At 39.1% G+C, this 13,125-nt stretch overlaps 1 protein-coding gene across 1 annotated transcript in view; it reads right to left on the bottom strand.

The window, feature by feature from the left end:
• LOC113228251 overlaps positions 1 to 1,479 on the bottom strand; it is a 19,129-nt gene extending 17,650 nt beyond the window's left edge. The window contains exon 1 of the mRNA XM_026461518.1: positions 8 to 1,479. Within this exon, the coding sequence (XP_026317303.1) occupies positions 8 to 1,385 (1,378 nt within the window). The 5' untranslated portion in view covers positions 1,386 to 1,479. The remainder of the gene's footprint in view (positions 1 to 7) is intronic.
• Between the last annotated feature and the right edge of the window lie 11,646 nt (positions 1,480 to 13,125).

Here is a 13,125-nt window from a genome sequence, read left to right as displayed (position 1 = left end):
CGCGGGCCGCGGAACCGGCGCGCGCACAGCGGGCACGGCTCCGCGGGCGCGGCCGTCGCCGGCGTCGGCGGCGCCGGGATGCCGTGGGTGTTGTGCTTGTGGACGCGCAGGAAGTACTTGCTGCAGAGCTCCTTGTGGCAGATGTCGCAGGTCACGCCGCCCAGCTGCGTGCCGCTCTCGAGCGAGATCCCGTGCATGCGCTGCATGTGCGTTCGCATGAAATACTTGTTGCACAGCTCCTTGTTGCAGATCTCGCAGAAACTCGAGCCGGACGAGGACGCCCGCCGGTCGTCCGGCGGCGGGGGCGACGAGGACGGCGGCCGAGGGTGGTCGTTGGGATCCTCGGCGAGTCGCTCGGCCGCTAGCTCGTTCAGTTGCGATATCATCGTCTGTAGTTTTCGCAACTCCTCACTCGCGGAGCCGGGTGACGCTATACCCCTTTCCTCCACTATGAGGTTCAGAGGACTAGTCTGACCGTCGCGTAGCGCCGCCTCCAACTCCTCCTCGCATTCGCGTTTCACTTCCATTGCCATCTCCTCGGTGTCGAACGGCGGAGGCAGCGACTGTGACCGTGGCGGTGTGTCGGGCGGCGGGCCCGGTAGCGCCGGTGGCGTGGCCAGAGGTGTGGGCAGCGGGGTGCCGATTGGGGTTCCCAAGCCTGTGGGCATCGGCGGAGTCATCGACGGAGTCATTAACGGAGGAGACTGTTGCTCCCCTGCCGGAGATCGGTGCGCAGGTACTCCATGTTTTCTTTCCCGGTGCGTTCGCAAAAAATATTTATTGCAGTACTCCTTACAGCAAATTTCGCAAAACGCCTCGGGATTCACCACGCCGAGTCTCCGCAGGACGTCGGGTTGGAATCCGGACTCTCGAGCCCTTCTTGCCGAGTCCGGGGAGAGCCGTCGCGGCGTGCCGCCGGAGTCCTCGTCGGAGGCCCTTCGCGGCGGCGACGGCTGCGCGGGCGGCGGAGCGGCTGGCTGCAGGTCGTTACCGTCGTAGATCCCGTGCTTGTTCGCGCGATGCGTCTTCAAGAAGTATTTATTGCAGAACTCCTTGCAGCAGAGGTCGCAGTAGGCCTCGGGGTTGAAGATGCGCGGTGGGTCGTGTCGCGGGAGCAGGCGAAAGGCGGCGAGCGGATCGAAAGCAGGCAGCGCAAGTTCGCCGAAGGCAAGTGCGCTCTTGTAGATGTCAGCCATCTTGGCGTGCAGGTCAAGCGGCGGTGGTGCGAGCGGCGGCACATGCGCGGGCGTGGCGCGCGACGGCGCCGCTTGCTTGCGCCGCTTGCGGCCCGGGCTGCCGCCACCCGCCTCCAGCTCCAGATCGCGCTTCACCGCCGGCGCCACTGACATCGCGTCACCGCCGCATCTGGAATTTGCAAACGCCATTTATTAATATCCGAACCTAGTATAACGCACACACTCAACATAGCCCCGCACTAAGGAAACCCTGTGTCGCGGGTGCCATGGACACACACATAGACAACCACAAATTACACCCAAACTCACGAGAAAAATAAATGTAGGCCATACAACTATTTCTCCCGGCCGGGAATCGAACCTGGGACCTTGGCGTGGTAACCGTTGGGCCACGGAGGCAGTTAACTTTATACACTTAGAATAATAACGCATATACACATGTAAAGATAGTACTAGGCACATGTCATTCTGAAACTCATCTTCAGATACCGTAAGGTGACAGTAATTTTGCGTTACGTCGTCTCGTGGCGTCCGAGAGCGCACTTCTTGATTTTTTTTTGTGTACTTTTTTTGTCAACCGTGACCATGGGACCTGTAAAGGGCCCGAAACGTTGGTTTGTTTGAAAAAACAAATATAAGCGATTTAAATCCGCAAAAATAGCATAATTTCCTATACTTAAGACTAAATAAAATGCTTACTCTACTAAACAGTTTTCTTCTCAATGAATACCACAACTCACAAAATATCAAAAATAAAAAATCCAATAAACCCAGCTGATCGATCAAATTCTAACAAGATTCTCACCTATCCTTGCTGAGATCCAGTATATCCTTCATAGACCAAATGCTCATCGATTAGTCCTTAGCACCATCATCAAACAACACATACAACTCGAAACAACTCTTCACACATCAGAAATACACCAAAGATATTGTATATTAAATTTAATGTCAAATCTTCTAAATGTCAAATTTCAATAATGATCTTTCGAACTTTTGAACTTTCACATTTGGAACAGCACGTGCTATCGAGTGCGCGTGCGACGAAAACTGACGTGTTTTAAGTAAAAACGCGTGCGATGTGTATTTTTTTGGTAAAATGGCAAAAATTGCACCCCTCTAATGTACCCTTGGGTGGATAGTACAGGGGGCCGGTGCATTATGCTCAGGGAGGGCTTACATGCTGACACAAACATAAAATGATACACCTAATAATATAAGCGACGTTTTTCGAATTCGTAATAGATTCATTTTGACAACCAGATTTGAGTTTGAAAACATTTGTATTATAGTCACTTATATTAAAACTACTATGGTATTGTTTTTATTGATGTTGTGTACCTTTAGCCAAGAAACCAACAACCGTAAATATAATTTGTTAACACGTTCATTTTAATTATTGTGTTCTGTACTTAGGTTTGCAGGAAGAAATTTCTAGGAAAAAGCAGTACCTTCTGTCGTGTGTGAAATTGCGAATTATGTGTGTCCTGGACAATAAATGATTAAATAAATAAATAAATTTGTCAAATTAAATGAAAAAGAAACGTTTCTTTATTCCTAGGTCATTAAATTAGATCAAGCAGATTGTTATAAACATAACAGCTTATTATCGTTTATTTCCTACTCTTGAGTTATCGAGCCTATCAACGACAGGGTGTTACTTTTAATTAAATTATAATTTACGATTTACATTTTTATAAAAATAATTTAATATACATAATATTAAATTATTTTTATAAAAAGTAGTTTTATATGAATAATTAATACGAAGAATATGAATTCTTATTATATGTAATTTCTGCGCCATGTAAAGCTAGCCTAATGTCAAACAAAGTACAATGCTTTCCGAAAATTTGGAAACACTATCAAAAGGGCGGCTCTGTGTCAATATATCCGTCTCATTCACACGCATTCTTATCTCTAAATGCTTGTCCCTGTCTGCCTCCATCTCTCTTTGATGTTCCATCCCTTTTTCTTTTCCATAAATGATTATGAGTAATGGTGCAATAGAAGTTTCAAATTTTTCGAAGGCGCCATAAATTTTATCAGGAATTTTATTTTGTAATAAAAATGTGTTTTGAAAGTTTTCACCCCTTTTCGGGTTTGGTCCCGTTTTTTATTATTTAGTGATACATACTTGCGTGTTTGAGGTTGGTTAAAGGTGATAGTTGTTGAAAGAAATACCTTTGCATACTTTTTAAAATACCTCACAATCACGCTTAAAAGGTTAGGACAACGCCGCTGAGGCAGCGACGTAATTTCAAAATAATTGCGTTCGTTTGATCCCTTTCTGTATTGTTATTAGTTAAGCTTTAGTTATGAAATTAGTGTATAAGATATTTAAGAATTTACTTTATAAATCATACTCTTCAAAAACATGATTACTTGTAATTTCCTCAACAGAAAAATAATCCGAATTTATCTCTAAAAAACAAAATAAACCCTTAATACGGCGTAAATACTTCACTGAAGGTCATAAGTTTTTGAATAATAACAAAACTACACGTTTTCTATAACGTATAACCCGTACATTTTCAAAATATGTTTTTTTTTTAACAATACGAAGGAAATAACTAAATTCGCAGGCGGTCCGCCCATACCAGTGCAGCCACGCTTCCCCCTGTCCGCATAGTCCTACTTCGGCCGTCAGACGTGGAAGTTATATCGCTTGGGCTTACACACGGCTTTAAAAACGTATGCCACACACACGGAACGTCTACAATACCTAAAATCAGTAAATCTCTTAAGTGGTATTGGGATTATTTTAAAACAACTCAAATTTTTGTGAATGGAGTAATTTCACATAAAAAATAATTGAAAAAAAAAAAGAATAAAAGGAAAGCCAGATTCTTTAAATAATATTTTGTCAAAATATCTAGTGCTTTGGTACGGACTGTCTCTTTCTTGAATAAATTAATAAAAATAAAAGCGAAACAGAGCAAAACCATAAAAGCTTGTTAAACTGATATAGCCGCGAATAGAGCCTGGAACCTTCACATCAAGTGCACATAGAGGGGCCACTGTGACCCTCAACTTCTTCTTGTCGAGTCAATAACAAAAGTAGCCACCTCTATACCTCTATCCGCTGCCTATAGCAGGTCTTCGCGGGTGCAACTGCTCGGACACAGTAGGCATGAGAGCAAGTGAGACATAGTTTATGTGGTGGACCCGCAAGAACAATTATTTTGAGCCGGATTAATCCTGCAAACTGTAGCTGGAGGTAGACTTTAGGTTGGGGTAGTAAAATCATGAAGAGCAGAGCATTAGGCTTGCCAAAATTTGCACCTCGCGTCCATTAGGCTATTCAGTCCTTGGGGCCAAATAAAGGGTGCCGAATATATCCTCAACTTAAATTATGTAGAAAGATGCAACGTGGTATATGGGTCAATCAACTTCTTTTTTATAACACCAGTCGTGCGACTGGTTGTAAGCGACACAAATAAGGTGACGCCATAAGAAAAAACTTTATAAAAACCTTAGGTAAGAGTGTATTTTTGAAAATACAAACAACACTGTCTCCTTTACTTATAAACAAAGAAATGCCAAAATGTTTTTTTGACTTGTAAAGAAAAATACAATTGTTGGACATACTTACCCCACTGTTGTCCAACTGGGGTAAGAGTGTCCAACATGGTTTATTGTGTAGGACATTTTTAAATATAAAACCGGTTCCACAGGTGTTAGGATGTTTTATTGACACTCTCTCAATTGCAAAACGTCTATTAATTTAATTGCTTTATTTAGTGACGTGCAATCTCAAGTTTTGCACTGATAACAAAAAGGATACTGTTACAATTATTTTAAAAATAAAAATAAAAACAATAAAAATATTTTCTTTAACTTAGACCTAGTTTATAATTAAGGGGATAATTAACTTTAGAGAACGTATTATTACGCAACTGGTATTTAGCAGGGTTCCAAAATTATCAAAACATTTGTTTTCTTTGATAAATTATCATAATAATAAATAAGCAGTAATAAAATAATACCGTAATATCTAATTATCCATGCTGATTCACAGTTTTGCCTCTTATCGACTAAAAATGAGAAATAGTGAGAAAATTAAATAAAAATCTTTTTGAGATTGACTCGTGATACGTTTGCATACGTATCTGATACAAACACATGGCCAGATATTGCTAGCGGCAACATTATGTTGTTTCAATTAATTTTATACAAAGATAATTATCAAGGGAGATTTATAAAGATTTTTTTTACAACACCAAGTGACGGGACGGACAAGTCGTGCGCCTGCTGGTAAGGGACACGCCTGGCCATAGCAGTTGCATTGCCACTCAGAGTTTTAAATCGCAAAGATGTAAGGACACTGCCACTGCGCCCATCACCCTGAGACATACGTTGACAAACCCCATGTGCCTATAATTTCACCAGGACCCATTCAAAACCGGAACGCAAGTAATACGAGCATTACTGCTTGGCGGCAGAAATGGGTTTTAGCACTTCCCTGGACGAACTCTTCCACAAGGAGCTCTAATGCTACAAATCTTACTGTGAAACCTGGTATTTAGAAAGATAGAGATGTTTGCTAGAAGACGTTGGTTTTTTCTAATTGTTCGATGTTTGTATTTATAATTATAACAAACTAGTGGAATAATTTAAAAAATAATAATTAAATATCATGATGGTGAAGGCTCTTGATATTCAATAAACTTACTTACAATTATTCAATCGACTTTTCTAGTCAGCTGCTGGTAGCTGTAAAGGTACCTGGCTGAGTAAAGAAACAGATTTCTCACAGATGGTGCTATGGCCAAAAGTCGTTAAAAAACCATAAACAAAGATCTGCAACAAGTACACAGCACATTTGGTGAAATTACAGGCACATGGGACTTGTCAACTTATGTCTCAGGGCGACGGGCGCAGCGGCAGTGCCCTTCAGATTTTTTCAATTTAAAGCTCTGAGTTGTCATGGACATAACTTACCATTACGACTTGTCAGTCCCGTCACTTGATGTTATAAAAAAAAAACAGAAAAATTCGTGAGGTCCGCTAGCTTGTTCCGCGACTTAGTTGGCAGTGTCTGGCAGGGTTGCTAGAAGATGTTGGTTGATCGAATGATTTTTTTCTGTGTTCGATCTTTGTATTATATAGAGTAATTTCACAAAAAATAATTGAACAGTCATCAAACATCCTGACATTCGACAAATTTAATTAGAAAGATAAACTTTGTTAAATCAATTCAAAAAATTACATTTTAACTCCTACATTCTTACGTAAATAGATTATGCAAAAAATACGTTTACAACTTTGCGTCCATAATCTTCACAAAATGGTGACCTAATAAATCTTACTAATAAATCACAATAACATTCTAATAAGGCAAATTGATGTCTACGGCGAAGTAATTAAACTTGTTTTTCCAGTTTTTTAATATAAAACTTTTCACTTTTCCTCGCGTAATGAAAAAAAAAGCCCTTTGCCAGTTGTTTATGCCAAATAATAATGTTGGAGAACTTTTCCCGCCTAGGGGCTGATGTAAAAACACGACTATCTACAAAGTACCGTGTATAAAAAATTTTCTTCATGAACAATTTCTTTTTAAATTTGCCTTATCATGCATATACGTAATACATGAAGTTAAATAATTTATTTGTGTGAATTCTGTCCTTCTTGTCATAATTAACGTGTTTGCATTTTCGTTGAAATATGTGCACCAAAAGTTCTATTTCTTGGAAAATGGCAATTCGAAACTTTTGCTTAACAATAAAATTGAAACTAAATAAAAAAATAACAAAACCGCTCGTAGAAGGTTGTAGATATCGTTTTGCTGATTTGGAATGTCGTTTACGTTATTTTCTTTTTATTTATTTAAACATTTATTGCACAGGAAAACACAAAAACACGTTTCGATGCCTTACTAAACTCGTATCTTATAAAGAGTGACAATTCGGGAGATGGCATGGTGTTAATTTAGATGCATTAGTTTAAGAATAGGTAAAAACCAGTGTGTGAGTATGAAGGCAATGTAATGTGATCTCAGCCTGCAAAATTTGTTTATACAATCCATTGTTTACATTTCAGTAACTTTGTGCTTTAAGATACGAGTTTGAGAAAGTAAGGCAACGATTTAGTAACAAGGAAAACACAAACAGAATGTACTGAGCTTATTTCTAACAGAAATTTCTTCCTGCAGACTTTTGATACAGGACACATACTTGCTGTAACGGGTTTACGTGCACAACAAACAAAAATTATGTAATAAAAAAATATGGAAAACATTTTTTTTTTAATTTATTGGTTCACCAACAACTGCTTACACTAAAACTACAGCTAGAGAAATACATAACATTGTTTAAAGGCTGAGTGCAACAGTTAATTACTGGTAAACACCTCATGCCATAACTGAAAACTCGTAATTAAGTACCGTTTATTAAGATTAAAGAATAAGAAATAAATAATGTCTAACCATTTAACAGTAAAAAAGAAACAAAAGAAAACAGAAACAAAAAACACATGACCACCTATACTACCTGCTTATTTAACAATTTGTTGTGAACAAGCACACGACACTAACTTAGTGAGATTTGGTGTATATCACAATGATGCTGACACATTAAATTATGAAAGTATTAAATATAAGATTAATACATATTTCGTACTATAATACCTTTTTTTTAATAATACCAACAGACGGGACGAACGAATCGTGCGCCTAGCGGCAAGCGACACGCCTGTCCATAACAGTTGCAGTACCACTCTTTAACTAGTAAAGATCTTAGGGGCACTACCACTGCGCCCGTCACCCTGATACATAAGTTGACAAGTCCCAAGTGGCTGTAATTACACCAGTACCCTTAATCTTCCAAACGGGAACGCACACATTACTGCTTGTGCGCAGAAATAGATAAGGTGGCAGTACTTCCCTGGACGAACTCTTACATACTGCTACTAAAAACCTATAAAATGAATGGAACTGTCGATAACTAGTGTTCCTTAACTCTCATGTTAAAATAAGCTAATTTCAAAATGAGGGTTAAAATTTACTATCGGGAGTAGTAATGGGAGTCTGACCGCATGAACAGTGAAAGATTGAGAATACAGACCGGAATTGTTATTATAAGGTGGGCAGCATAGTTTTAATTACTTTAAATACTTGGGATACTTATGTTACCGACGACCTCAAGGATGACCTGGATATACAACGTGAACGGAGAGCACTAATCGGTGAGAGCGAACTGCTTGCCCGTAGGTTCGCCAGATGTACGGCTGCAGTTAAGATAACATTGTTTAAAGCTTACTGCACACCAATGTACGCTGGAGCTCTGTGGAAGAGCTACACTCAGTGCTCTCGGAATGCTCTGTGCGTTAAGGCTGTCACGAGGACGCTGTTAGGGCTCTCACGTTTCTGCAGTGCCTCAGCCTTGTTCACCGACGCGCGCGTAGGTAGTTTCACGGCTGTAGTACGTAAAAAGTCGGCCTCGCTACTGAAGGGAATACGTGACAGCCCTAATAGCCTCCTGAAGACAGTTGCTAACAGGAATGAGTGCTCAATTATGCGGCGCTTAATAAATAATACATAATGCCTGGTAAAATATAAGTTGTAATATAGTTTTAAGTCCGTACCTACTAACATTTGATTGGATCTTAGTTGTCTCATATAAATATATTTTATTATTATTATTATTAAGGGCAGGAATCTTCATCTCGAGTTTCTTTATTTAATTTGCAATCGTAATCGCAAAAATATGCACACACACATAGAGTATTGCACTTTATGGATGTGAAATATGGACACTGACACAAGGAGATAAGGAAAGATTAGAAGCTTTTCAGATGTGGTGCTGGAGGAAAATGAAGGGCATAAGTTGGGTGGGAAAGAAAACCAATTACGAAGTATTGAGAATGGTAAACGAGATGAGAACGATCCTGAATACTATAGAGTATAGACGCGGGAAAATGATTGAACATTTTATACGACACGACAATCTGTTTAAGAACATTTTGAGGGAAAAATCGAAGGGAAAAGGGGAAGTGGTCGCCGCTACATAGACCAACTAAAGCAAAAGGCCGGTGTCTTGTCATATATGGAGGTCAAGGAGCTGGCTTATGGGAGAGATAATTGAAAGAAGCTCCACCAATAACAGCATAACTTTTAAGTTTGATCATGATGAATCGCAAAAAAGCCGTTTAAAAAAAACAAAGACTGTCAATAATGACACATGGAGAAATTCGTGGAAGTTTCCTAATTCGTTCCGTACCTCAGTTGGGAAAGCAATTAGCCCCGGTCTAGCAAACGGGTTCGAATCCAGCCGGATCGATGGTATTTTTCTTTGTGTTTTTTTCGACCTTGTATCAATAATATGGTAATTTTAGTTCGTCCAGGGAAGTACTGCCACCTTACCTATTTCTGCCGCCAAGGAGTAATGTCAGCATTACTGTGTTCCGGTTTTTAAGGGTGTTGGTGAAATTACAGGCACATGGGTATTGTCAACTTATGTCTCAGGGTGACGGGCACAGTGGCAGTGCCCCTCAGATCTTTGCGATTTAAAGCTCTGAGTGGCACTGCAAGTGTTATGGACAGGCGTGTAGCTTGTTCGTCCCGCCACTTGATATTGTAAAAAAAATAATAATGATATGATGTTCAATAAAACAAATATTGTAAGTATTATTAAGAGCAGATTTCCTTTACAGGAACAAGCTATGCGCAGTGCACACCGCGAACGAAGCCAAGCCAACTTAGGTTCGCTCTCGTAGCCGGGGCTTCTTTTCGTACTTCGGTTCACACCATGAACTAAGCTAATTGAGCTAACTCAACTAACCCAAGGATCCCGTTAAGCTATGTAAAATATGTCGCTCTTTTGTCGCCCGTCACCCACGTAGCGCAGTACGTCACTACTTATGGGCAATTCTCCTAGAAGAGCTAAATTCTCTGATTTCAGTGGTCGTATTTTCTTTCTTAATTTCAAGAAAAATATTGAGCGGGAAGGAAAAAGCACTCAAACTTACATAAGATTCTGTTAATTGGGCAACTAGATTCTTAATAGTTAATGACATATTTGATCCACCGAATTCAGCTACCACCGAAATTAAGATTTAAAAAAAAATAATTTTTAAAAACATTCAATAACCTACATAAACATTTACTAATATGACTAACTATTAAATCAGGCCTTAAAAACCAAAATTTATTTATAAATCGACCAGAATAACGTAAACAAATTTCATCACGTGACTGTTAATTAAAATCAAATTTCAGTTTGACTGTTCAGGATTCGCTCTGGACCTTTTGGAGGGAAAAGTGTCGTTTTTATTTTGACTTTGAATTATTTTGTGAAATCTAGTTTAAAGTGGAATATAATCTCGAACTAAAATACCCGTTTCGGCCCGTTCTAAGGAATCCCGAGTCAATCCAAGCACGCCGCCTCAAATTGCCTATCCTCTTTGTGGCGGCCATATTTACAGAAACATAATTCAACTTCATGTACCAAAAAAGAATAATGTACCAAGACTTGGCTGTATGGTGTAAAACCTTTGCCTTTTCCTTTATGGAAAGAAGAAAAAAAAAAATTGACTGTTCAGCTTTTTTTCAATCACACAAACTATTTTCGTTCTAATTTTTTTTTAATTTAGAAAGTTATCTGTAGCTAAAAAAGCCATAAATTTTTGGAAACTTGCGCAATTAATATCTTTCTTTACTTTTTATATAATTGGATTTCATGTATAATTGGATCGCGTTTTATCCCTGCTTTTCTAGCATGTTCCTTCATCTTCTTGATTTCCAAATTTTTCTTACTGTTTTGATTTTCCTTATTAATTTTCAGCGGGAATCGTTAACGGGTATTTGAAAAATGGTAGTCCAAAAGTGAAGTTATTTTTCATCTATACATCTATGACTTGTCTATGGTTGCATAGTGCTGTACGAAAAAAATATTCGGTTCATTCAATCAAGTTTTTGTAATCGATTAGTAAATCGAATATTTCAATCGCAATCGAACGAGTATCTAAGTTTAAGGACTTGAAGGAGGACTTAAAATTAAGATTTCGGAAATTTTAAACATATAGGAAATGTAGGGAAAACCGCTAGTATGACTCCATTGAACAAATCGATTAATTCAATTAATTAATCGATTTGTAGTTGGCATTACAATTGGCCATCACTAAACCGTCTATGGTCGGGTCAGAGACTTGTTTGTTTACATTTTGTTGAAAATGGATTGAAACGGAGTGTACGTATTACCTTAGCTTAAGCTTTGTATGCAACTACGTAAACTAAGCTAAGTTTGCTAGCTTCGTTGGCGGTGTAGCCAGCGCTTAGAAAACTCTTTGTAAGTCTCTGTAAATGAGAGGTAGCGTGTACACGCTAAGAAATTCGACGTGTCTTCTACAGAAAAGATGAGAATATTCTTGTACACGACAAGAACTTTGTCGGATCTAACCACGAAAACATGTGGTGTCTGTTGCAGACGAGAAAATGATGAGTATGTACACGATACGAATGGTTTCGGACCGATCGTGGGGTAAAATGTGTCAGTGCATTAAGAGTCTTCCAGGTAGCTGTCGTTTTACTACCGGCTGTGGGAAGAAATATGTTGTTGAATATACATATGTTGACTATTAAGCAACACACGTCCACGCGCATAAACGTTCATTTACTGACAAGGCACCTCACCTCGGCTTATACAATAGCGTTATGTACTCTATTCTAACGTCTTTATAATGGGGAGTGCTCAGAGGAAATTTTCGCCAAAGTAGTAAAGCCCATTCCCACATTGTAAGACCACGCAGGCATCATGTTCGTGCCCTCAATCGAACCTGCAAAATGTGGTATGGTCATCCTCCTGCCAACGCGTAGGCAGCTCATCTGATGTTGCAGATGTGTATGGTATAAAAAAACGCAACTTTCTTTACCACTCACCTAAAGATATTTTGTTCAAATTTATCCTTAGCAATAATTATGTAACAATGACGTAAGATAAAAACAATGTGAAAGAAGTAAGCAGGTTCACTCCCACGGTTATTGTCCTGAATTTCATAATAACCATTTGTACAGTTTTTGTTGAAAATTAATTTAAGGTGGCGGGGTGGCGGAGTTTTTGACTTTGCGGAGATTGTTGTCTAGAATAACCAATTTGTTTTTATTATTTCACACTAAAATCTACGTAGTCACATAATTCGTGGAATTGGTAACAGATAGGGAAGGAAATTTTCTTGTGGTCACCAGGACAAGGAAGATGCAGAATAAGACGACCAGGTGAAACAATGGAGTTTGTACCATGAGTTACAACAATTTCACGCATAATTATGAATCAGTTTTAAACGTAATCTGTATACAGTCTAGACGAGTAGCAGTGTCAGCACTGGTGAAAGAGTTCGTGGGTTCTGCGTTCTGGTTTTCATGGCAAGGGTTCTGGTGAAATAATAGGCACATTGGACTTGTCAAGTTAAGTCTCAGGGTGACGGGTGCAGTGGCAGTGCCTCTCAGATCTTTGCAATTTAAAGCTCTAAGTGGCACTGCAACTGTTACAGACATGCGTGTCGCTTACCTCCTGTCGCTTTGTCATAAAAAAAATACAAAATATTCTGTCAACTTCAATTCTGTTAATTAATTTTATGTTACCCACAAAATAAATTTCTATAAAAACAGTATTTGTCGCCGTTTATTCAATTAATACGAGTTATGAAGTTTATTACTTTATTGTTATGTCGTAATTGACTAATTTGTTTCATAAAACTCATTAAACTAGGTGGAAGATATTTGAGTCATTGTACTTGGAAAACTTTATAACGCCGTCTCTGACATGAGCAGGAAATAAGGTATTTAAAAAGGAAACACGACTTTATGATTCATCTAATATAACGTCATATACGACATATGATTTTAGAAAAAAAACTTAAATTAAGTTATCATCATCATCATCTCAGCCAAAAGACGTCCACTGCTGAACATAGGCCTCCGTTAAAGAATGCC

This window comes from Hyposmocoma kahamanoa, unplaced genomic scaffold (assembly GCF_003589595.1).
Source record: "Hyposmocoma kahamanoa isolate Upper Pololo Valley unplaced genomic scaffold, ASM358959v1 224, whole genome shotgun sequence".
NCBI classification, from domain to species: Eukaryota; Metazoa; Arthropoda; class Insecta; order Lepidoptera; family Cosmopterigidae; genus Hyposmocoma; species Hyposmocoma kahamanoa.
This window is presented reverse-complemented; position numbering and strand designations above follow the sequence as displayed.